This window comes from Rhinopithecus roxellana, chromosome 5 (genome assembly GCF_007565055.1).
Source record: "Rhinopithecus roxellana isolate Shanxi Qingling chromosome 5, ASM756505v1, whole genome shotgun sequence".
Lineage (NCBI taxonomy): Eukaryota > Metazoa > Chordata > Mammalia > Primates > Cercopithecidae > Rhinopithecus > Rhinopithecus roxellana.
The window spans coordinates 60,417,858-60,442,109 of NC_044553.1; the positions used below are offsets into that span (position 1 = coordinate 60,417,858).

At 55.4% G+C, this 24,252-nt stretch overlaps 3 protein-coding genes across 20 annotated transcripts; 2 read left to right on the top strand and 1 right to left on the bottom strand.

Annotated features, from left to right (window-relative positions):
• The first annotated feature begins 529 nt into the window (after positions 1-529).
• On the top strand, positions 530-11,305 carry JPH4 (junctophilin 4). Of its 2 annotated transcripts, XM_030929991.1 has the most exons (7): positions 540-1,161; positions 1,328-1,453; positions 1,697-2,246; positions 2,854-3,625; positions 7,737-7,855; positions 8,197-8,729; positions 9,622-11,305. In XM_030929991.1, the coding sequence occupies exons 3-7, from the start codon at positions 1,868-1,870 to the stop codon at positions 9,703-9,705; spliced, it is 1,887 nt and encodes a 628-aa protein (XP_030785851.1). In that variant the 5' UTR covers positions 540-1,161; positions 1,328-1,453; positions 1,697-1,867; the 3' UTR covers positions 9,706-11,305. The 2 variants fall into 2 exon arrangements, with proteins under 2 accessions (XP_010364850.1, XP_030785851.1); XM_010366548.2 differs by lacking the exon at positions 1,328-1,453 and having other exon boundaries at positions 530-1,161.
• AP1G2 (adaptor related protein complex 1 subunit gamma 2) lies at positions 9,719-19,862 on the top strand. Of its 17 annotated transcripts, none has more exons than XM_030929987.1 (22): positions 11,521-11,603; positions 12,013-12,221; positions 12,646-12,770; positions 12,913-13,054; positions 13,174-13,270; positions 13,442-13,518; positions 13,632-13,727; positions 14,146-14,226; positions 14,688-14,786; positions 14,961-15,016; positions 15,184-15,297; positions 15,487-15,627; positions 15,705-15,759; positions 15,841-15,963; positions 16,756-16,845; positions 16,933-17,060; positions 17,282-17,386; positions 17,710-17,833; positions 17,914-18,049; positions 19,022-19,185; positions 19,404-19,502; positions 19,590-19,862. In XM_030929987.1, exons 2-22 carry the CDS (start codon positions 12,018-12,020, stop codon positions 19,689-19,691), a joined length of 2,358 nt encoding a protein of 785 aa, XP_030785847.1. In that variant the 5' UTR covers positions 11,521-11,603; positions 12,013-12,017; the 3' UTR covers positions 19,692-19,862. The 17 variants fall into 17 exon arrangements, with proteins under 17 accessions (XP_030785839.1, XP_030785843.1, XP_030785848.1 ...); XM_030929986.1 differs by lacking the exon at positions 11,521-11,603 and adding an exon at positions 13,990-14,016 and having other exon boundaries at positions 11,769-12,221; XM_030929979.1 differs by having other exon boundaries at positions 9,719-11,739; positions 13,174-13,518.
• On the bottom strand, positions 19,852-23,745 carry THTPA (thiamine triphosphatase). Its single transcript, XM_010366546.2, has 3 exons — positions 23,389-23,745; positions 22,427-22,978; positions 19,852-20,731 (listed from the first exon to the last, which is right to left on the bottom strand). Exons 2-3 carry the CDS (start codon positions 22,971-22,973, stop codon positions 20,586-20,588), a joined length of 693 nt encoding a protein of 230 aa, XP_010364848.1. The 5' UTR covers positions 22,974-22,978; positions 23,389-23,745; the 3' UTR covers positions 19,852-20,585.
• Between the last annotated feature and the right edge of the window lie 507 nt (positions 23,746-24,252).

The following is a 24,252-nucleotide window of genomic DNA, read 5'->3' on the forward strand; positions in this document are numbered from 1 at the left end:
GTGGACACCTGCATCCATGCCCCAAAGCTTTCTGGCTTCAGTCCAAGCAGCTGGCAGGTTCATCTTTCTCCTTAGAGCCCCACAAACACCACTTCCGGCCCTCCTGCCTCTATTTGGGCTCTTCCTGCCTGGATCTCTATACCCACGCCTGCCCTTCCCTCTGCAGAGCTTTCTCCCTCCCTTCACGAGCCTTATTTCTCTCTCTCAGTCTCCATATCTATTTCTTTCCCCCTTCTTCCCTCCTCCCCTGCTTCTCTCCTCCTTGTCATCCCTCCCCAGCCCCTGAATGGGTCTCCCCGCCTTCCTCCCTCTCAGGCTGCATCTCCCCCCTCCTTAGTGCTCACCCCTGCACCTCTTTCTTTGTATTCTTCTCACCCTCTCTCAGCCTCGCCAGCATCTCTCCTCCCCCGCCCGGCTTCGGCCTCCCCCTGCCTCCCCATCTTCAACTTAGTCTCCTCCCCCTCGCTCCTCTTCCCTCCCCTCCGCCTCGCCCCACTCCCAGCCCGCATGCCAGGATTTCTCTCCTCCCTGGGGGTCTCAGTGCATCTCCTTCTCCTCTCTGCCTGCCTCCTCCCTCACCGAAGGGTTAGCGGACACCCATCCTTTTCTGCTTGGAGACCCCACCACCACCCGCATCACTGCCTCTGTCTCTTCTTCACCGTATCCTCCTCTACCCACCCTCTTCTCTCTTCTTTTCTCCCTGCCCCTTTAAATCTGCCTGGCCCAGCCTCCCCCGTGATGCTGGGATGGAGCAAACATTGATTTGTGCTGGGATGGAATCGGAATTTTGATTTATTTTTCCTCTCCCAACCATAAGAAGAAAAAAATAATAAAAACACCCCCTCTTGATAGCCCCCTCCCCCTTTGCATCCAGCTCCCAGCTCTTCTTCCCTATCTCCATCCAAGGCAGATTTTTTCCCCTACACTATTCTCATCTTCCCCCACCCCTGCCACTACCTCGCCCCCCCCCCCCCCCCCCCACCCAGCCTGCTCCTCCAGCGGGGAGAGAGGGGACTCACCGGACTCCCCCACCTTTCCTCTCTGGGTTGGAGCAGTCTCTCCGGAAGGGGAGGGGGCTTGGCTTGTCCGGGCGAGGTGGGAGTGGAGGTATCCTGCCATGGATGCTGTGCCGGGGAGGCAGCCTGAGCCCCAGCCCACATGGTGAGTAGCCTGCCCCCTCCCTTCTGCCTCTCTGCCCGTCCCCACCCTGGCCTTTCCCCTGCAGAGCCTCCCCTGGGCCCCATCCATTGCCCCCGAAAAACCGTCTGCCCACCTTGGTCCAATCTCCCCGCTACATATTCTACCCCCATCCCCATCCCTTTGCCAGAGACGCCGAAGAACCGGGACAGAGGGGTCCTGACAGCAGCCAGGGAAACGGGTGCCCTACGATTCTGCCCAGCCCCCTCTCAGGACCCCCAAACTGCCATCCACACTCGACACTTCGGGGTTCTAGGTTGGAGAATTGGGACTCCCGCTTGGGGTTGGGGCCCCAAGTCCTGGGAGGGGCCCGCTCCACAAAAACAGAAATGGGGGAAGCCCCCATGCCCCCCAAGCTTGGGAGCTGCTGGAAAATGCTGCCGAAGGAGGGGGGTGGATTGGGGGGCGGTGCTGATGCCCCGAGCCACCGGGCCAGGGAGCGGCGGGCAAAGAGGAGGGGCCTCTTTCGCCACTTGCCCCCCTCCCTCTTTCTCCGCAGCCACTCAGGATGAGGGTCCGGCCCTGCCTGCCCTCGCTGGGGCCCCCCCGCCCGGCCCCGGTCTAACTGCCCCCGCCCCCAGACCTCGCCCGGCTCCAAGGCCCCCAGCCGGCTCTCCAGCCCCAGGATGCGCTGAGCCGCCGGGGGGCTGAGGCCGCGCCAACTACATGCATGTCCCCCGGGGGCAAGTTCGACTTTGACGACGGGGGCTGCTACGTGGGGGGCTGGGAGGCGGGGCGGGCACATGGCTACGGCGTGTGCACGGGCCCCGGCGCCCAGGGCGAGTACAGCGGCTGCTGGGCACACGGCTTCGAGTCACTGGGCGTCTTCACGGGGCCCGGTGGACACAGCTACCAGGGCCACTGGCAGCAGGGCAAGCGCGAAGGGCTGGGCGTGGAGCGCAAGAGCCGCTGGACGTACCGCGGCGAGTGGCTGGGCGGGCTGAAGGGGCGCAGCGGCGTGTGGGAAAGCGTGTCCGGCCTGCGCTACGCCGGGCTCTGGAAGGACGGTTTCCAGGACGGCTACGGCACCGAGACCTACTCCGACGGAGGTGCAGGACCCGGCCCACCAGTGTCTGTCTGCTCGTCCGCGTGCGCCTTCCCTAGCCTTGCGCCTTCGCCCGCCATTTGCGCCCCTGCGCCCATCCATCTGTCCCCCGCCCCACATCGATGTGACCTCCCGCCCCCAATTTCTGCTTTCTCCCATGATGATTATGCTTTCCTCAATTGTCTGTCTCCTGCTCGCTTCTCCCTCACCCGTTCCCTGTCTGCCTGTCCTCACACCTCCCTCTCTACCTGCCTGTCCCCAACACCTCTGCTCTTCGTCGGCGTGCCACTCAGAGTCCTGTTTGCCTATCTAAACGCCCCCACCAGCCTGTCCTTCGCACGCCTGCCGGGCCCTCCCCGTTTCCCCTGTCTACCTGCACTGCCAAAATCTGCGTAGGGCTCCTGCTACCTGCCCGTCTTCGTTCTGCTCTTCCACACTTTCCCGCCCAGCCTGGCCTGTCCCCGGCTCCCAGTGCCCTTCCCCGACCTCCACACTAACCGCCTCCACCTCTCCCGCCTGACGCTTGGGCTTGCAGGGGGGCTTGGGACTTGGGGCGCAAGGAGCCCAGGGGCACGTCCTGACTCTTTCTCCCACCCCTCCGCCGCCCGCAGGCACCTACCAGGGCCAGTGGCAGGCCGGGAAGCGCCACGGCTACGGGGTGCGCCAGAGTGTGCCCTACCATCAGGCGGCGCTGCTGCGCTCACCCCGCCGCACCTCCCTGGATTCCGGCCACAGCGACCCCCCGACGCCACCCCCACCCCTGCCCCTGCCGGGCGACGAGGGAGGCAGCCCCGCCTCGGGCTCCCGGGGCGGCTTCGTGCTGGCCGGGCCCGGGGACGCCGACGGCGCGTCCTCCCGAAAGCGCACTCCGGCGGCCGGCGGATTCTTTCGTCGCTCGCTGCTGCTCAGCGGCCTCCGAGCGGGCGGACGTCGCAGCTCCCTGGGCAGCAAGCGAGGCTCCCTGCGCAGCGAGGTGAGCAGCGAGGTGGGCAGCACCGGACCGCCCGGCTCGGAGGCCAGCGGGCCCCCGTCCGCAGCACCGCCCGCCCTCATCGAGGGCTCGGCCACAGAAGTGTACGCGGGCGAGTGGCGCGCAGACCGGCGCAGCGGCTTCGGCGTGAGCCAGCGCTCCAACGGGCTGCGCTACGAAGGCGAGTGGCTGGGCAACCGGCGGCACGGCTACGGGCGCACCACCCGCCCCGACGGCTCCCGCGAGGAGGGCAAGTACAAGCGCAACCGGCTGGTGCACGGAGGGCGCGTCCGCAGCCTCCTGCCTCTGGCCCTTCGGCGGGGCAAAGTTAAGGAGAAGGTGGACAGGGCTGTCGAGGGCGCCCGTCGAGCCGTGAGCGCTGCCCGTCAGCGCCAGGAGATCGCCGCTGCCAGGTGGGCGTCCAGTTCAGAGGCCGAAGCTGGGCTAAGAGGAGGGGGTGCGCTGGGGACCGGGAAGGGGGGTGTGCCTAAGGGAGGACCAAGGCCTAAGGCCTAGGGCTTGGTGGGGAATAGCAAGCCTAAGGCCAGGCATTTGTAGCCCTGGGCATTCTCGGTGTTTATATCCGAGGCTACAGGTGGATGTGGGTGTAACTGTGGGTAGCTGGGTATTTGAGGGAGGTGGTGTAAGACTGTAAATGTGTCTCGGTGTCTTTTGTGTGGAGATGTGTCTATGGAATCCATTGTTGTGTGTGGGAGTAGCAAGGAACTGGTTTTGTGCAGGCCCAGAAATCTCTTGGAACTCAAAACATGTCCCTAGTCTTCCTCCTCTTGCAGCTGATCCAGTCTTCAGGCCTCAGGCTGAGAGCATCAGCCCTGGGTGGAAGAGGGACTGTCCCTTCCTAACCACATCCCAGCCTGACACCATTTCAGGCTTGGGCCTTTGGGAAGTCTAATTAGTACTGCTGACCTATCCACCTGAAAACATAGTCTCTCCCAGTTTTGCCCCCTCTGCCTTCTTTTACCCAACTGATAGGAAGTTTGAAGGGAGGAGGCTTCCCTGTAAATGAAACTTTTCTGTAAATCAAATTACATTTCCTTGCATCAGGAACCTTGCTATCTAAAGCAGTGCTGTCTAGCAGGAATATAATACAAGCCAAATAGGTAGTTTTAAATCTCCTAGTAACCACATTAAAAAATAAAAAGAAGTCAGACATTGTGGCACACACCTGTAGACCCAGCTACTTGAGAGGCAAGAGGATCACTTGAGCCCATCAAGACCAGCCTGGGCAACATAGCAAGATCCTGTCTCTAAAAAATAAAAAACCATACAAACAAAGGAATAGAAAATAAAAAGAAGCAGGTGAGATGAATTTTAATAATATTTTTATTTAAATCAATATATCCAAATATTATCATTTCAACTGGTAACCAGTGTAAAATTATTAAGATATTTTACAAATTCTTTTTGAACTAAGTCTTTGAAATCTGCAACTCCCTGGGCAGCAAGCAAGGCTCCCTGCACAGCGAGGTGAGCAGCAAGGTGGGCAGCACGGGACTGCCCCTTAAATTTTACACTTAAATCACATCATTTCCATTCAGACTAGACACATTTCAAATGCTTAATAGCCACAAATGGTTTGTAATTACTGAATTAGATAGCAGAGATCCGAAAGAAGGCGGGGCACGGTGGCTCACACCTGTAATCCCAGCACTTTGGGAGGCTGAGGCGGGTGGATCACCTGAGGTCAGGAGTTCAAGACCAGCCTGGCCAACATGGTGAAACCCTGTCTCTACTAAAAATACAAAAATTAGCTCAGTGTGATAGCAGGTGCCTGTAATCCCAGCTACTCGGGAGGCTGAGGCAGGAGAATCACTTGAACCTGGGAGGCGGAGGTTGCAGTGAGCCGAGATCATGCCACTGCACTCCAGCCTGGGTGACAAGAGCGAAAGCCAGTCTAAAAAAAAAAAAAAAAAAAAAAAAAAAAAAAAAATCTAAAAGAAGCCAAAAATCGGCCGGGCGCGGTGGCTCAAGCCTGTAATCCCAGCACTTTGGGAGGCCGAGGCGGGCGGATCATGAGGTCAGGAGATCGAGACCATCCTGGCTAACACGGTGAAACCCCGTCTCTACTAAAAAAATACAAAAAACTAGCCGGGCAAGGTGGCGGGCGCCTGTAGTCCCAGCTACTCGGGAGGCTGAGGCAGGAGAATGGCGTAAACCCGGGAGGCAGAGTTTGCAGTGAGCTGAGATCTGGCCACTGCACTCCAGCCTGGGTGACAGAGCGAGACTCCTTCTCAAAAAAAAAAAAAAAAAAAAAAAAAGAAGCCAAAAATCCACTTGTAATGAGATTCACAGACCCCTTATTTATACAACTCACATATTTGAATTTTCACATACTGGATTTTCTTTTAAAGGGGTGGGGGATTTCATTTAAATTTGAGACTTCTTCAGAGATCAGAGATCAGGATATGTCCAGATATGCTTAAATGAGTTTGTATAATGGGTGACACAGTGAGTGAGTGTGTGTGTATGTGTGTGTGTGAGAGAGAGAGAGAGAAAGAAAGAAAGAAAGAATATAAACATGCCAAATGCAGAGTAGACGTTTGAGTCAGAGAATGTGCATCTATAGATGTGTCTGGGAGTCTGGATGTTAGAGCCCAGGGCCTTAAGCCAGGGAAGGGGGAGGGCAGAGCACCAGGGAACATTTTAGGCTAGATAGAGTGGAGACATGTGCAGGAAAAACTGATCTCAGTAACTAGAGGATCAGGCAGTGGGAGGAGGTTGGTTGGTCTCCCCAGCAACAGGCCTGGCAATCCTGATTGGCTGCCAGCTGCCATGGAAACAGCAGAGCCTCAGCAGCAGGTGCCTCTGCCAGGTAGCCTGAGCCTGGCCTGAGTCTGAGGCCTGAGCACAGACTAAGTCTACTGAATAGGACTTGATCATCCATACTCTTCATATAGAAAAACAGGCCTCATCAGTGCACCAGTTTCAGGCCACCAAAATAACTCAGTACAACCCAAGACCATGATCCTCATGCTCATGGCTCAACAGGTGCCCTTGACAGCCCTGTCCACCTTCTCCTTGACTTTGCCCCACTGAAAGGCCAGAGGCAGGAGACTGTACATGTGCCTGCTGTGCACCCTGAGACCAGCTCAGTTTCAGCATAGGGCTAGTCATATAGAGTCTGAAAGTCTCTAAGACAGAAGAACCACGTTATCTGAGATCCCTCCCAACAGGCTCTAAAGATCTTTGACCCACCAGGTTTGAGGAGAAGGGACTAATCATAGCTCCCAAAGAACATAAATAAGAGGCTATGGACTAAGAATATGCACAGTAGATATCACCATCCTCTTCCCCACCCCCATACCAGCCTGTCTTCCTAAGCCAGAGAGAACAGGCCTGTGACCAGAGGAAGTCATGGGGTGTGATCCACTCAAGCCCACGGCAAGCTCATCTGACTGACTCTTTCTCAGCTCCTTTGTGTCCTACCCTCAGAATTACAGAACTCATTTAAGGACAAGGCATCTATGATTAACAGCAGAGGGTGAAAGGGAAGAGAAAACTGAGGAAGCATCTGACATCAGAGGGAGAACTGAGAAACAACAGTGGGGAAGGACTGATCAGACTCCCAGACTGCCTGCACCTAAGGAGCAGGGAAAGTGGGAGGGGGTGTGGAAGGGAGACTAAGGGTTTAGCCAGAAGTGTAGTTGCAATGGTGAGAAAGCATGCATATTAGTAGGGAGAGGGGATGGGATCATTACCGAAAGGGGAGACCCACTCTTACTCCAGTTCCAGAGCTCAGAAAAGCATGAGGGGGGGCAGTGGGGTGGTAGCAGTGACGGGATGAAGAACAATGTGATAACAGAAGAGGCCGAAGGAACGCAAGATAGGAAATTCTCATGCCAGGAAATCTGCACTGGTAGAGATAGGATTAATAATAAGGAAAAGAGATGGTAGAAAGGGAAAGGGAGGTAGAGACTGTTAACATGAGGGAGACAGTGGCTCTGAACAAGGGAGCGGGGCAGGGACGAAGCTGCTTGGAAGGGAGGACCAAAGTACAGGACCCTGCGCTGGACCCCACAGAGAGGCCTGTGACTTCAGGGGGTGAGAGGGGTTAGTAACAAGAGGAGGTGCTAACTGCAAAGAAGGTGGTAGGTATAGCTCGTAAGCACCAAGCAGGACTGCAGGGGATGTGCTAAAAGAGCGAAGTCTCAACTGTCACTGGGAGGGGGGCAGGACAGGAATGGAATGACAGAGTTCCAGGAGGTCCTGGCCCTTGCAACTGGAAGAAGTGTTACTACAGGACGTAGCAGTAGAAGGCTGTGAGAGGAGCAGGAGGGTGTGATGATGGCAAATGCAGCCCAGGTCAGGGGGAGGAAACCGAATGGGAGCTGCCCTGGCCTGCCAGGAGGGGAAGCAGCTGGCAGAGTGTGGGGAAGGGTGAAGACTCCAGAGGACAGGAGGATATGATATAGAGGGGACGGGTCTAGGGGGCTGGAGCATCTGAGCAGGGGCTAATTTGAAGTGGGGGAAGGTCTGCTAAGTCCCTGTCTCTGGATCCGACAGGGCAGCAGACGCCCTCCTAAAGGCAGTGGCAGCCAGCAGTGTCGCTGAGAAGGCTGTGGAGGCAGCTCGAATGGCCAAACTGATAGCCCAGGACCTGCAGCCCATGCTAGAGGCCCCAGGTGAGGCATGGGCAGCTGGGGGGAGGGGAGTGAGGTCCCTAGGAAGCTAGAGAGACTCAGGTGTGGGGAAACAGATGAGAAGCCCTGCAAGGGAACCGGGGATGGGACAAAACAAGGAGTGAGGGTGCAAGGAACACAGGGTAGGGGCCAGACCTGGTAGTCTGGGGAGTGGGACTTGGGAATGTATGCAGTACGTTAATGGGGGGTTTGGAGTCTGGCGGTGAGAGGCTATGAGCCTGGGAATTCCAAAGTCCTGGGAAGTGCCCAGTCAGGAATAAAGCTGCAGCCACTCCAGCCCAAGGCCAGTTAGGCCCCTCTGATTCTCAGCTATCCCTACCCAGGCCGCAGACCCAGGCAGGACTCAGAAGGTTCCGACACGGAGCCGCTGGATGAGGACAGCCCTGGGGTGTATGAGAATGGACTGACTCCCTCAGAGGGATCCCCTGAACTGCCCAGCAGTCCTGCCTCCTCCCGCCAACCCTGGCGACCCCCTGCCTGCCGGAGCCCACTGCCTCCTGGAGGGGACCAGGGTCCCTTCTCCAGCCCCAAAGCTTGGCCTGAGGAGTGGGGGGGGCCAGGCGCACAGGCAGAGGAACTAGCTGGCTATGAGGCTGAGGATGAGGCTGGGATGCAAGGGCCAGGGCCCAGAGACGGTTCCCCACTCCTTGGAGGCTGCAGCGACAGTTCAGGAAGTCTTCGAGAGGAGGAGGGGGAGGATGAAGAGCCCCTGCCCCTGCTGAGGGCCCCAGCAGGCACGGAGCCTGAGCCCATCGCTATGCTGGTCCTGAGGGGCTCGTCCTCGAGGGGTCCTGATGCTGGGTGCCTGACAGAAGAACTCGGGGAGCCTGCTGCAACTGAGAGGCCTGCCCAGCCGGTGAGATTCTCTGTCCCTGCTGTGTGCCCTCTTCTCCCAAAGCCTTGCCTCCCACCCTTTCCAGACCTGTCTGATCGCCAGGGGGCTTTTTATCTCCACTCGGCTTCCTCTGCCTGGCCAGTCTTGGACCACATCCCACCTCAAAAAAATAGAGGGTGCTCGAGCTGGAAGGAACCTTACACGCCTACAAGCCTAACTCCCTCATTTGACAGATGGGGGAACTGAGGCCCAGAGCACTTAGAGTAACTTGCCCAGGGTTATAAACTAATAATCAATGGGAGAGCCAGAACATTTTTCCCCCGTTCTCCTTCCATATCATTTCCAGCTCTCAGTTTCCTACTCCACCCCCACCCCCACCTCCGCACTTTCTCTCTTTGGTGCCCAGAAATAAAAAAGGAAAAGATTGTTCCCTCCCTACCCTGACTCTCCCTCCCTCTCCTGGGAAGAAGTTGAAATAGGGAAGAAGGCAGAAAACCGGGAGAGGCGGAGTTTCCCCAGAACCCTCTACTCTGATTGGGCTCTAGGCCTTCTGTTTCCTAGCAACCACATCCTCACCCCTTCATCCCTCTGCCTTGCTGCAGTACTGGCTGCTGCTGCCAATGTCTGCTACTAAGGCCAGGCACCTCCTGCCTAGGACACATGATATGCTGATGGGAGGGGACTAGAGGGAGGAGGTGGAAGGGCTGTCCCTGTATTGAAGGTGCCAGAGGAAAGGTGGGGCCCTGCCTGGGAGAAGACAGGGTTTTGCAATCCAAAACAAATGTTGGCGATCCCCCTGCTCCAGGCTCTGCAGGGAGGTACCTGAGACCCTTCAGCTCTGCCACCTCAGCCAGGGCAGGAAGGTGGGCCATGTCCTTGGGGACTGAGTCTGCTTCCCCCTCTGTCTCTCTAGGGAGCTGCCAACCCCCTGGTGGTTGGAGCCGTGGCCCTCCTGGACCTCAGCCTGGCGTTCCTGTTCTCCCAGCTCCTCACCTGAGGCTACTTCCTGGCCTGGTTCTGGCTTTGGTTGCGTGCCTCTTCACCCCTTTGACCGCCTTTTTTCTCTTCTCCTCTTCCTGGCTGTGTTTTTCCTATCTTTCTTTCTCTTCTTCCTTTCTTTTCTGTGCTCCTTTGTTTTGTTTTCTCTCGCTTTCTCTTTCCCTCTCTTCTTTCAGATTATCTCATTTCTTCTGGATCTGTCTCTGTATTCCTCACTCCCTTCCCCATCCCAACCCCTTCTTTCTCTAGATTGTTTACATATGAAGGGCTTTTCTCTCTCAGAGTTGCTGTCTTCTCTGAGACACACAAATCTAAGTCAGACCATTGCCCCACGCCCTCCCACCTTTTCTTTAGACCTCAACTTCGCTGCGGGTGGGGGTTTGGTGTCCTAAGGAGACTCCTGGAAGCTGAATGGAGAGGAGGAGGAAGAAAATGAAGAAGGAGTGATTGAATGCCGGGCAAGGGACTGGCTGCGCTGCTGTGGCTCCCTAGCCTGAGGGGCCTGCTGTCCCTCTGAGGCCTAGTGAAAAAGCTGCAGGAGGTGCATCCTCCACCTCTAATCTTGGAGGCTATTATCTCACCTCCAAGCACTGAGCTGGGTTCCTGCCCAATTCCATCCTTCCCTGAGGGAGAGAAGGGAAGTGAAAAGTAGAATAACTCCCTACCATTTCCCTCTTTTTCTCCTCATCAGCCAGCCCCTCCTCCAGCCCCCTCTGGTGGCATGCCATGCCAAGAGCAACGTGTAAAGGAACAGAGAATATCCAATGCAGTCAAGTCCACCCCGCCCAGACTTTGCCACTGCCTTCTCCCACCCTTCTGTCTCCCCCACAATAGTTTATTTGGTTGGTCTGGACTCACTTGTGGCCTTTGATTAAATTCCTAAGGGGCCTGAAGAAGACATTTCTATTGCAGAGGGTTAGAGGCACTTGAGCAAGGCCCCCACACCCCAACTCTGGGAGTTGTGGTCGGGGGAGGCACTTCTCGGGGATAGGACCAGACAAGATAACAGGAGCTCACAAGGAAGCAGAAGCTGTGACAAGTTTAGTAGTCTCAAAATGGGTTATGTCCCTTCCCCCTTCACATCAGAATCTTGTGAAATGGGAAAACAACAGAAGGAGGGGATCAAAGAAAGCTGATCTCACATGCTTCCCAGGCAGGGCAGAGGTGGGAGTCAAACCTGGGTGACAGGTGGGTGGAGAGCCCTGTTTGAGGTTGTGGCTGATCCCTCTCTGGTATTAGCTTTTCCCCTGGGAGCAGGAAGCCCTAGGAAGAGGGGACTGTAGGGTCCCCAGGGGATCTTTCCTCCCTCCCCTGCATGAGGCAGAGGCAAGCTGCCTGCCAACCCCCTCCCTCAAGGAATGGCCTTGCCCGGGAATGCCCACCACACATACCCTCTTTTTTTCTAGTCAAACTCTGTTTATTCCTTGGCTTGCCTCCCTCTTTCCTCCCCTCTCAACCTTTACTTCTGATTTCTATTTCATGGAATTTGGGATTGAAGTTAAACTACAACAGTGCCGCCAACACCAAGTCTTGCAGGAAAAAAATACAAAGAAATTTAACAAAAAAAAAAAAATATATTAATAAAAAAGTTCAAAAAAGGGGGGGGATTGTCATCTCCTTTGGGGTGCGATGGCTTCAAATCCAAACTGAGGCTCTCCGGGTGGTGAGGATGCGCGAGGAGGCCTCTTGAAGAACTCCAGGCCTATCATGCTGTCTGTCCGCTAAAGCCTGAGGCTCGAGGTCAGAGGATTCAGGAAGGCTCTGCATCGGCCCAGGAGGGCGGGGTCCCGTGGTGGAGGCGGGGAGAGGGAAGGACCGCACGGATCACCAACCCCTGCTCGGCCCCGTACCAGGAGGCGCTGGGGTGCAGAGGAGCGGAGTTGAGGCAGAAGCCAGGTGAGGCTGGAGTCCTGGGGGTAGGCAGGCTGTCGCTGCCGCTGTCTGAGATGGAAATCGGGGGAGGAAGCTCGCGGAAGAAACCGAGGAGGGTCGTGGAAAGAAAGCAATGGCTGAGCTAGGGATGAGATACCAGGTAGGAGGAGGAAACGGGAGAAATAGGTGGGGCTCCAGCGCATGCTCAATAGGAAGGGGCGCCGGTAGGGTGCGGACGCATGCGTAGTGGGCTTCCCGGGCGGTGGGGTGGTCGCGGAATTTGGAGACCCACTTCGAGAAAGGTAAAATGCGGGAGCAATTTTAGGGTACCTGTGGGACCCGGGCTCTTAGGGTCTTGACACAGGACGCGCCTGGGCCGAAAACCCAGGCATGCCCGGCCAGAGAGTGTTTCTTCACTCCCGGACTCTGCCAGTCAGAATGGTGGCGCCTTCGCTGAAGCTTCAGGACCTCATCGAAGAGATTCGCGGGGCCAAGACTCAGGCCCAGGAGCGGGAGGTGATCCAAAAGGAGTGTGCCCACATCCGGGCCTCCTTCCGCGATGGGGACCCAGTGCACAGGCACCGGCAGCTGGCCAAACTGCTCTACGTCCACATGTTGGGCTACCCCGCCCACTTTGGACAGGTACTGGCCAGGAATACCTCCCTCCTGAGCTTGATGAAGGCTAGTGGGGCAGAGTCACAGACTCTCTCACCTGTTTATGCCCTGGTTTTTTAAATTCTACAATTTCAGAGTCCTCACAGGCTGCACTGCAAACCTCTTTCCCCATTGCTACCCCTACTGGTCATCAGCTGGCCTGAACCCTTCATTCTCTGGCCAGCCTCGTTTAGGGCAGGCACCTCCTCCTTTCCTTTCCCATCCTCCTCAAGTCCTAGTTCCTCCTACCCACTAACGCCTGAATTTCCTAAGCTTCTCCTCTTGTTGAAGGGAGAGTGATGAGATAGGATGCCCCACAGGTTAATCTGGTTTTAAAGAGGAAGATGGAACAGGGATGTGAGTGTCTATGGTTTCACCCCTGCCTCTTCCTGGTTTGCCCCCTTGACTATAGATGGAGTGCCTGAAACTGATCGCCTCCTCCAGATTCACAGACAAGAGGGTGGGCTACCTGGGGGCCATGCTTCTATTGGATGAGAGGCACGATGCCCACCTGCTCATTACCAACAGCATCAAGAAGTGAGAGGGTTCTGGCAATCACTTGGAATCAGGGAGATGGGAGAGTAGGGACCTTGGAAATCCCAGGGGACTGCCTGTTGTGGGTATTGAAAAGGACTGATTTTCTCAGAGGTTTGACGGACCGTCCTCCCAAACCCTGCAGTGACCTGAGCCAGGGGATTCAGCCAGTACAAGGCCTGGCCTTGTGCACTTTGAGCACCATGGGCTCTGCTGAGATGTGCCGAGACCTGGCCCCAGAGGTGGAGAAACTGCTCCTGCAGCCCAGTCCCTACCTGCGCAAGAAGGTGAGATGGTGGGACTCCTGGCACTTGCTCCTGCAGATACTGCCTGCTGTGTGCCATATAGTAGTAGATGCAGGGGTCCATCCCCTCTGATCCCTGTCTGAGGCCCCGGACCTCTGCAGGCTATTCTGACTGCAGTGCACATGATCCGGAAGGTCCCTGAACTCTCCAGTGTCTTCCTCCCACCCTGTGTCCACCTGCTTCACGAGCGTCACCATGGTAAGGCTGTGGGGCTCCCCATCCTTTGCTTCAGCTCTGTGGACAGAAGAATTGAAAATCGGATGGGAACACCAGCTCATAGGAGAAGGGTAGCGCACACACACAGGCACACACGCAATAGACTCTCTTGCCCCTGGCCCCCACCATTCACTTCCCCGACCCTGACCCCAGGCATCCTGCTGGGCACCATCACGCTGATCACGGAGCTCTGCGAACGAAGCCCTGCAGCCCTCAAGCACTTCCGAAAGGTGGGCTGGTGCAGGGGCAGGCCCTGGGCCTGAAGAGAGGGTCAGTGGGGAAGGAATGGGGCTTTAGCTGGAGAGGATTAGGACAAATGCCCAAAGTTGTGCCCTCCCTCCAGGTGGTACCCCAGCTGGTACAGATCCTCCGGACTCTGGTGACAACGGGATACTCCACAGAACACAGCATATCTGGAGTTAGCGACCCCTTCCTGCAGGTGGAGTGACCTTTCACTGCTGTATCCCTGGAACAGAGAGGGCATAGCAGTAAGACCATGACCAGTGGTCTCCTCCAAGAGAACACTGGCCCTCTCAGTGTCCTGGGCAGCAGAATAGCAGGCACAGGATTGCTCAGGTCATCCCAGGACCTGTGAGGGGAGAGGGAATGCCTAAAAGTGAGGAAAATAGAGTTTGGTAACAATTTTTTTTTAAGCCTGTCCTGAACTCCCCTGGCCTCACACACCTCTGTTCCCCTCCCAGGACCAAGAGACCTGTGGAGCTGAGGAGGTATGGGGAGGATCTAGAGAGCGAGCCAGACCCTCACAGTGCTCTCCTCCATGTTGGAGTTTTCTCCTCAGCTCCGTGACTCCTTATCCTATGAACCCCTCCACCTTTCAATTTTCAACCCAACCTCAGGTCCAGATACTTCGTCTGCTTCGGATCCTGGGCCGGAACCACGAGGAGAGCAGTGAGACCATGAATGACTTGCTGGCCCAGGTGGGGGCTGGGAGGAGGGCACTGGTTAGCTGTGTTGCTTGGAGACCCCACCAGCCCTGGGTGCCCCTCACTTGACTCCTCACTGTGCAGTGGCCGTATCATTGCCTCTCCGTCTCCTCTAGACAGTGAACTCCACGAAGAAGGGACACAGTCTGTCTTAGTGCTATTGCCCCAGTGCCCAGGCCGGCCCTGGCACAGTAGAGGCTAAGGGAACTTTGTTGGATGGTTGAAGGCTGGACAGATGACATGTTGGAGTCCTTCAAGAGACCTGAGGATTACCCGGGCTTGTTGGCATGTGCCTGTAGTCCCAGCCACTCAGGAGGCTGAGGCAGGAGGATCACCTAAGCCTGGGAGGTCAAGGCTGCAGTGAGCTGTGGGCGACAGAGTGAGACCCTGTATCAAAAGAAACGGAGACCTGAGGAGGGCCCTGAGCAGATATATCTCCTCTCTCCTCCACTCAGGTAGCCACTAACACAGACACCAGCCGAAATGCCGGGAATGCGGTCCTGTTTGAGACAGTACTCACCATCATGGATATCCACTCTGCAGCTGGCCTACGGGTATCATCCCTTATGCCTCTCCCACTATGGCCCCGCCCACCACCTCACCCACACAGGTCCTGCTTGCTGGTTTCTTCCTCCTAGCCCCATCATCTTGCGCCAATGTGTTCCCACTCCTCAATGGCTGAGCAGGTTGCTTCTTTCCTGGCTGACCCCAGCTTCTGCCTCTCATAGGTTCTAGCTGTCAACATTCTTGGCCGCTTCCTACTCAACAGTGACAGGAACATTAGGTAATAGTCCCAACTGTCTGCCTAGGCTGTGCCACTGATCCCCTGGCCCTCTGCCCTCCTTCCTCCAGAGCCTCCTGATCCATTTCTCTCTTACCCCTATACCCAAGACAGGACGGGGATGGGGGCTGATGGCCATGGTGTGATAGAACCTCCCCCATCCTGACCAGGTATGTAGCCCTGACATCATTGCTTCGACTGGTGCAGTCTGATCACAGTGCTGTGCAGCGGCATCGGCCCACTGTGGTGGATTGTCTACAGGAAACTGATGCCTCCCTCAGCCGGTGAGCAGTGATAGAGGGGACAGGAGGGCAGGGCAGAGGTTCCCAGTGCCTTGTGGCCAAGACTCGAGCCAGCTTAGAGCAGCTGGAGTAAGGGGACTAAGGGGGACAGGTCCCTGGGGAAGCAGAGGGGCTGAGGCATGGACCAGTATAACCTGGGCTACCTGCATGGAAACCTCTTTCTCCTGCCAGGAGGGCCCTGGAACTAAGCCTGGCTCTGGTAAATAGCTCCAATGTGCGAGCCATGATGCAAGAGCTGCAGGCCTTTCTGGAGTCCTGCCCTCCTGACCTACGGGCTGACTGTGCCTCAGGCATCCTGCTAGCTGCAGAGAGGTGAGGTGCCCAGGAGTGGAAGAGGGTAGAATCTGGGCAGGGTCAGTACCAGGACTGATGAGCCATATATCCCCTAGGTTTGCTCCCACCAAACGCTGGCACATAGACACCATCCTGCATGTGCTGACAACGGTGAGGCAGGGGCTAGTCAGAGAGCTGGGCAGAAGTGGTCAAGATTCACCACACTGACTTGGCCGTGCCCACACCTTCCAGGCGGGCACCCATGTGCGGGATGATGCAGTGGCCAACCTGACCCAGCTGATTGGGGGGGCCCAGGAGCTACATGCCTACTCTGTGCGCCGCCTCTACAATGCCCTGGCAGAAGACATTTCCCAGGTACCATTCCCACCTACCCAGGCCCAGGGCTGCCCAACCACTCCCTTGCCCATCCTCGACCGCCTCCTCTCTATACTAGATTCCAATTTTTCTCTCAAGATCACAGCCACCTACATAGTGCAGAAGACATCCAAGCACAGAGCCCTGTTTTTAAGAACATCTGGGCTTTTGTCCTGACTCTGGTACCTCCTGGCTATGTAACTACAGATGACTAACTTCCCTTATGCTCCACGTACCCTGACTGCCTCTTAGAGCTGCCTTGAGATTAAAGCTCTTGTGTTTATGAGGTTTCATTATTACCTTGAATGCTGAATGAATTAACAGATGCCAGGCAGTATCTACAGCCCCCTCTTCCATCTTAATTAAATAGGGTGGGCAGAAAGCATCCACACCTTCCACAAGGGAGGGACCCTCTCACATTTCCATCCTGTGTGGTTAGGCCATGTAGTTCTGATGCTTGGCCACCAGAGGGCAGTGGGAGCCAGGTAACAAACTTCCCTTTCTCCACCCCTCCAACCGCCCCCCCCCCCCCCCCACCATCTCTGTACTGCCTAAAGGGATATTACCAGGTCTGGAAGTGAGGAGAGGACCTCAGACCCTGGCCCAGCAGTGTTTCTCTCTCTCTCTCTCTTTTTTTTTTTTTTAATAGAGACGGGGGTCTCGCTATGTTGCCCAGGCTGGTCTTGAACTCCTGGTCTCAAGCGATCCTCCCGCCTCAGCCTCCCAATGTGCTGGGATTACAGGCGTGAGCCACCATACCTGGCCGGCCCAGCAGTTTCTTATCCCATGTAGCAACCACTGGTGCAGGTGGCAGCCTGGTGCATTGGGGAATATGGGGACCTCCTGCTGGAGGGGAACTGTGAGGAGATTGAGCCCCTTCAGGTGAGACCTCATTGGGGGTACACTGAGGAGGGACTCGTCAGGGGGCAGGACTTGCACCAGGGTCACTAACTGTATCCATGTCTGAAGGTGGACGAAGAGGAAGTACTGGCATTGCTGGAAAAGGTGCTGCAGTCCCATATGTCCCTGCCAGCCACTCGAGGATATGCCCTCACAGCCCTAATGAAACTCAGCACTCGCCTCCAAGGGGACAATAAGTAAGAAGGGGTCCCAGCCTCTTGAGAGATGGCCTTTCACTGGGCCCACCTATTTCTGAGTTTCTTTCCAAGCATATATACCCAGCCCGCCCTAACCCCAAGCCCTTAGGTTCTTGTTTTTGAGCCAAATCTGGGTATTTCCCTGCTCCATGGGCCTTTCCTTCCTGCGACATCCTGCAGTGGCACACTGCCATTGCCACTTATATACTACACTGGCCCAGCCGCATCCGCCAGGTGGTGTCCATCTACAGGAGCTGCTTGGACGTGGAGCTGCAACAGCGGGCTGTGGAATATGACACACTCTTCCAGAAGTACGATCACATGAGGTGTGTCCAGCACTGGGCTGCAGCATGGGACCCAAACCCCTGCCCTCTCCCAGATGCCCTTTTGTAGGTACAAGGGCCTCATCCTCACCTGTGTTCCACATCCACGGTGAGAGCTTCCCACCCACTGTTAATTGAAGCTAAGCTGGCTTCCAACCCTCCTTGCTCATCTGAAAATCAGCAACAACATGTCATTTTAGGAAATCAGAAGGGAACTTCTGAGCCACCATGTGCCCAGGGCTCCATGTTCCTAGTCATCATCCTAGATGCCTCTTGTGAAAGGCCCAGAGACCACACAGAGGCACACTTGCATTCCATCCTCTCAGGGCTGCCATCCTGGAAAAAATGCCTCTTGTGGAGCGAGATGGCCCTCAGGCTGATGAGGAAGCAAAGCAAAGCAAAGAAGCAGCCCAACTTTCAGAAGCAGCCCCAGCACCCACAGAGTCCCAGGTGAGGAGGCTGGAAACCCTGGGGTAGGAAGACGGGCTGAGCTTCATACCCAGCCCTGCCCCTTCTGTCCCTTCCACCAGGCCTCACAGCTCCTGGATCTGCTAGATCTCCTGGATCGGGCTTCTGGGGATGCCCAGCATCCTCCCCCTCTGGACCCCTCCCCAGGAGGTGCCCTGGTATACCTGCTTGACCTTCCCTGTGCACCTCCACCCCCAGGTAAGCCTAAGCAAAAGGGAGATGTCTTAGAGAAGGTAGGTAGAAATGTGCTGCTTCTCCTAAGCCAAGGGCTGAGGCTCATGGACCCTGCTTCTTGTGGGTCCATGTGTGTCCCCCATCCCATCCCCATCTCAGGAGGTAAAAGGATGAAGTCAGTCATGGTCACCTGTCTTCCCTTTGTTCCAGACTTCTTTCTCTGGCCTACAGGGCCCTGCTTCCTTCCCAGCCCTTCTTATACCACTTTCCCACTACCCACTCACTGCCCCCTTCTCAGCTCCTCACACCCTCCCACCCTTGGCATTTCATGTTCTTTTTTACAGGGAATGTTCTTTCCCCAGCACGTCGAATGACCAGCTCATTCTCACTCCAGGCTTCAGCTAAAATGTCAGATGCCTTCCCCTACCACTCCTATTTAAGTCAGTTCTCCCCAGTTATTCTAGAATGACTTACTTCCTTCATAGCACCTATTATGGTCTGTAATTATCTTGCTTATTTTATTTTTTATTTTTATTTTTTGAGACAGAGTCTCACTCTGTCACCCAGGCTGGAGTGCAATGGCGCCATCTCGGCTCACTGCAACCTCTGCCTCCCAGGTTGAAGCTATTCTCGTGTCTCAGCCTCCCAAGCAGCTGGAACTACAGGCACGAGCCACCACACTCGGCTAATTTTTTGCATTTTTAGTAGAGACAGGGTTTCACCATGTTGGCCAGGCTAGTCTCGAACTCCTGACCTTAAGGATCCACCCACCTCAGCCTCCCAAAGTGCTGGGATTACAGGCGTGAGCCACCATGCCCGGCCCTTTTTTATTGTTTCTCTCCCCCATTAGACAGTCAGCTCCAGCCTCATCTTCATATCTACTTTGTTACTAGCCTCTCGAGTAGTGCAGGGCCAGCAGGTGTTCACTCAATTTTTGTTGAACAAACATGTTCTCTCAAACCTGCACGCTGAGCTGCCTTTGTCTCCCTACTCTAGCTCCCATCCCAGATCTCAAAGTGTTTGAGCGTGAGGGAGTACAGCTGAATCTGTCTTTCATTCGACCCCCTGAAAACCCTGCTTTGCTGTTAATCACCATCACTGCCACCAACTCCTCAGAGGGTGATGTCACCAATTTCATCTGCCAGGCTGCTGTGCCCAAGGTTTGTAAAGATCAGGGTTCAGAGGTGGCCTGAGGACTCCAGGAGAAAAGGCCACTAAGTAGAGGAGGTGGGTGGGAGACAGTGTGAGATGCGATTGAGTCATCTGGAGATCAGCACTTGGGGAGTTACAGGAAAAGGGTGTGGAGCCACTGGGTGTAGAGGAGCTGCCTGAGCCCCACCTACTGCCATACTGTGCTCTGTTAAACTCCTGTGCTCAGAGTCTCCAGCTGCAGCTGCAGGCCCCCAGTGGGAACACAGTTCCAGCTCGGGGTGGCCTTCCTATCACCCAGCTCTTCAGAATCCTCAATCCTAACAAGGTGAGCTTCAGGAGTTCCCCCAAGGCAAGACCCAGGGATAGCAGAAGTCATGGGTGCTAACCCTGGTCCCCGCTCTCCTATTCCTAGGCCCCCCTGCGGCTAAAGCTGCGCCTTACCTACAACCACTTTCACCAGTCAGTGCAGGAGATTTTTGAGGTGAACAACTTGCCTGTGGAATCGTGGCAGTAACTGTCTCCATCACAGCCTGAAATTCTCCTGTGTCCCAAACCCCAGCCGCTTGAAACCTACACCTGAGGGCTACCAGCAGGTGGCACTCTGGCTTTGCACTGCAAAAACTGGGGACCAGCCCCCTTCTCCCCCAAATAAAGCCCAATAAAGCCTGAGAGGGGAGGAAAGCCATATTTGGGTATATTTGAAGTGGAAAATGTGTATGAATAACAACAAGGGAAAAGCATTCTTACATAAGAGGTATGCATCTTCCCCTGAACCTTGAGAACCTGTCTCAACACAGGGGCGGGGATGGGGCGGCTGCTGGTTCTTTCTAACCCTCTTCAGTTCAGGGAACAAATTTGCCCCAAACTTCTACAGCCGGCACTCTACCCTCTGGGCCAGAGCTGGGCACAGTGGCAAAATCAGAATAGAATTTCTAGAGTTCTAACTGGGATTCCCAACAAATTCCTCAACTTGCTTCTATTTCCTGCACCCCAAGGCAGGGAAATCCCTGCTGCCTCCCCTCATCTTCTAACTCAGCTGTAAGGCGGTTTAGGAGCTGCTGGCAGAATCAATGGCATCGACCAAGGGAGGGGGGTGGCAAGGGATTTTCCTGTGCTTAACTACTGATCACGGCTAAGTGGAAATCCTATAAACACGAGCGGAAATCAATGGAGGCTGCTTAGCGGCCAGGGGAGAGGGGCGGCCCACAGATTGCATCTGACGGATAAGGGAAGAAGCAGCAGCCAGGGAGGGCTCAAGGAAGAGTAGCTTAGAGTAAGGGGAAGAAACAGGCAGAGCTAGAGAGAGAGGAGTCACTGTCAGAAGGGACGCTGAGGGGAGAGGCACAGTGGGCCAGGAGTGGACTCCATTAGACCCAGAGTTCCCTTCCCATTCTGGGAAGTGACACCCCTAGCCCAGGCAGTTATCAGGATCTTCAGTCCCCTGTGGCCTCTGCTTGGAGCTGTTCACTTCTAGCAGGCGCTGATAGTCTTGAGGCCGGAAACGCTGTAGGTACACGATCAGCTTGGCCGGTGCTGTCTCCTGTGCAGGCACACCTACAGGTAAAAGGACAACGAGGAGAGAAATGGACAGAGCCACAAGCACTTTCACTCTGCTCCCTGCCCACCTAGCCAGAACCCCATGGATGTTTCCAAAGCCACACTGGGGTTCTGAATGTCATCCACCCAGCTTCTATAACACACTAGTCCACTCCTTGCCTGCTTGTGGAAATGGGACCTAAAAGAGCAACTTCAGGCAAGAGTGGGAATAGAAGCCACACTTGAGCCTCTCCTCCAGCAAGGAGAAATGGCGAAGAGGCACCCAGGCACCAAGAAGACGAAGGATACCTCAACATCAGCTCATTTCAGTTATTACCCTGTCCCACAATCAAGAATAAAGCCCATCGCAGGCGCGGGGGCTGACGTCTGTAATCCCGGCACTTTGGGAGGCCGAGACGGGCAGATCACGAGGTCAGGAGATCGAGACCATCCTGGCTAACGTGGTGAAACCCCGTCTCTACTAAAAATACAAAAAGAGCCGGGCGTGTTGGTGAGTGCCTGTAGTCCCAGCTACTCGGGAGGCTGATGCAGGAGACTGGCGTGAACCCAGGAGGCGGAGCTTGCAGTGAGCTGAGGTCGCACCACTGCACTCCAGCCTGGGGGACAGACTGTCTCAAAGAAAAAAAAAAAAAAAAAAAGATTAAAGCCCATCTAGACCAGGCCAAAGCTCATCAGCTTAGTAATGAAGCACATGCGGAGATGTACAAATAGAAACCAAGAGCTATAGAAAGAAGAGGAGGGAAGCTATAGCCATGGGGTGGGATTCACATAGAGTTCTCACCTCTACATCGTAAGGTGAGAATGGAATTGCCTGTTGCCGGTGTCTGTTGTCAGTGCCTGACAGTGTGCTGGGCACGTAGCAAGGAACTCAGTGTATGTTTGCTGAGGGGGCTCAAACAGCACTGCAGGGCTGTAAGGCCTCATGGGGTGCAAAATTCCACACTAGTGCGAATGAACTGTCTACAAGGGAATTATGCTTGGGAACAAATCTGCCAAATCATGCCCCACTGTCTCACATAACTATAATGTTATTGCCCTTTACGAAAAGCTGAAAGGACACATTAAAAGGATCTAGGTAATTGTAAAACAAAAGGACAGAAGATTGGTTGGACTCTTGGTGTAGTGGGCAGTGCATCAGTCTCGTGATCTGAAGATCCTGAGTCTGAGCCTCCCAGAGGTCAGCTTTTGTAAAAAGGCTTTTTACTCCTCCTTGTGGAGTGGTGACTGAAGAAGAAAAAAAAAGATTGGGGGAAGGAAGAGTCAAAGCAGGGAACTGAGAAATGAAACTGAAGGAGATCTGGCTATAGGTATGAGAACTAAATGAGACAGGTTGGCTGGAATTAAGACACATGGAAGGACTAAATCCAAATTAGACAGCTACTGTTAAAGAGAAAACACGATTTCACAGAACTGTAAGCAAACTTAGAAAACTGCTAAAACAATTCCCATTACAAAAATAATCCAGGCCAGGCGCAGAGGCTCACACCTGTAATCCCAGCACTTTGGAAGGCTGAGGCAGGCAAATTGCTTAAGGAGTTCCAGGCCAGCCTGGGCAATACGACAAAACCTGGTCTCTATTTTTAAAAAAATTTTTTTAATCCAGAGGCCCTCCCCCACTACATGGTCCAGTGGGTGCCTCCAAAAGAGAAAAGTGGGGAGCAGGAAAAGCACAAAAGGGCCTGTCTCTCTCACCAAGCATGCTGCTGAGCCTGTGGATCTTCTCTAGGGCAGTTGGTACTTCAGCCTCCTCATGCACCAGGGCCTCTACCTCACCCACAGCATAGCCAAAGTCGGCTGTATCCAAGTCCACCCTGAGCTGTGGCTCCTCTTCATCAGTTCCCAAGAGCACCAGTTTCCAGGCACTCCGCTTAGTCACAAAACTAGCTACTTCCTGCAGCCCCAATGGGCCCAGCACAGCAGCCACATCTCCAGCCCCCAGGCCGTCAGCCCCCAGCACCTTACAGAGCTGGGCCACAATTGTAGGTTCCGCTGTGAGTTCCTTATACTCCGTGTGGTGTCCTAAGACACCTGCTGCTCCAGGACATTTGAGCTCCCATCCACTATCCTCTCGTCGTCGCAGCCAGTGGTCAGCCTGCATGAGGCTCAGCTCAGGGGTGTCATAGTAGGTGTCTCGGAAGGTGACCCGGTGCTCCAGGGTGCCCCCCAACTCCTGCAGCCGCTCCTCTGTGCCAGGCCCTGGAAGGAACTTTCGCTCCACCTCTATCAAGCCCTGGGCCATGCTACCTGCAATTGGTTGAACAAACATTTGCTGAGTTCCCAAGGATGCAAAGCCTCATGCTCAGCTCCTGGGGCGTCAACTCAGTACAGACCCCCTCCCTGGAAGAACTTATGAGGGGCACACTGTGTCGCAATAGTCTCTAGGGCTACTGCCCTTTTCTCTCTACCTCGGTGACATTAAGGCCCCGTCGGTCGTATTTTAAGGTTCTGACAGTGACAGGTCTCCAGTAAAATCCCTTCCACTGCTGCTGATGTCCTCAATCCAAAGAGCCCCCTAGAAAGCAGGCTGGGTAGCGGGTATCCTTTCAACGCCCCCCTCTCTACACCCTGCCACCCCAGGAGGCTAGTGCCTCACGACCCGGGAATGACCTGCCCTTTCCTGCTACACTACTGGCCAGCGGAACCTCAGGACTCACCTCAAAGCCCGAGAGTCTCCTCGCGGGACCCAGAGAGGAGGAAGGGAGCCCACGCCATACACCCGCGAGGAATGCCGGGAGCAGTTCCTGATCCCAGACCTCGTCCCGACCCTCCGCGGGCCCGGCAGGTCCCGGCACCAGCGGCCATATTAGGTCCGTCGTGGCGGTGCCGAGAGCAGGCCAGGGCTCGAAAGACACGCTATGTAATGGGAAGCCGCGACCCCCGTGGTGGCCAGGGGAGCGAGGCCGCCCCCTTGCGCTCTGCTCCTCATTGTCGGCCCCGCACGGCTCCCGGGGGTTGGTACAGGTCTCAGACCAGAGGCTGAGCCAGGCACCGTGGGGCGCGGATGCATGATGGGAGATGTAGTTCCAAAGGGAGACTTTGCCCTCTCGCCCGGTCCGTCGCTATGGTGACAGGAAAGCTGCAATTGGTGCCTGCAGTACTCTACCTAAAGCTGAACTGGGGCTACAGGGCGGCGGGGAGAGTCGGGTGCAAGGAGCTCAAGCCCCAGTTCCATCTCACCCACCCGCCCCACCCCCAACGCAGGCAGATGGGCCTGGAATACAAGCCATTCACACTGTCCAGCAGATATCTGCTATAGCAGCCAGTTAAGTGCAGGACAGTGGCAATGGTGGCAAGGAGGGGGTGATGGGGGGAAGGAAGGGAGCGGGGGCAGCGCGTAATAAAGTCCAGTTTAGCTACTCTGGAGTTTTAGAGGGGATCTAATACCTCCTGGCATGAACGTTCAAGGTAGGAGTGGGTGAGAAACTTTCTGTCAGAAAATAAAGTGATATTTGGCCAGGAACTAAAGATATGATGGAATTTCAACAGTTGGAGACCTGGATGGAGGCAGGAGTAGCCTA

Coding starts and splice junctions, on each gene's coding strand:
- JPH4 (XM_010366548.2), top strand. CDS start 1,868: ATGTCCCCCGGGGGCAAGTTCGACTTTGACGACGGGGGCTGCTACGTG. Junction 2,247..2,853: donor CGAGACCTACTCCGACGGAG/GTGCAGGACCCG, acceptor CGCCGCCCGCAG/GCACCTACCAGGGCCAGTGG. Junction 3,626..7,736: donor CAGGAGATCGCCGCTGCCAG/GTGGGCGTCCAG, acceptor TGGATCCGACAG/GGCAGCAGACGCCCTCCTAA.
- AP1G2 (XM_030929976.1), top strand. CDS start 11,970: ATGCCCGGCCAGAGAGTGTTTCTTCACTCCCGGACTCTGCCAGTCAGA. Junction 15,760..15,840: donor TCCTGCATGTGCTGACAACG/GTGAGGCAGGGG, acceptor CACACCTTCCAG/GCGGGCACCCATGTGCGGGA. Junction 15,964..16,755: donor TGGCAGAAGACATTTCCCAG/GTACCATTCCCA, acceptor TATCCCATGTAG/CAACCACTGGTGCAGGTGGC.
- THTPA (XM_010366546.2), bottom strand. CDS start 22,973: ATGGCCCAGGGCTTGATAGAGGTGGAGCGAAAGTTCCTTCCAGGGCCT. Junction 20,732..22,426: donor CAGGCTCAGCAGCATGCTTG/GTGAGAGAGACA, acceptor TTTTACCTGTAG/GTGTGCCTGCACAGGAGACA.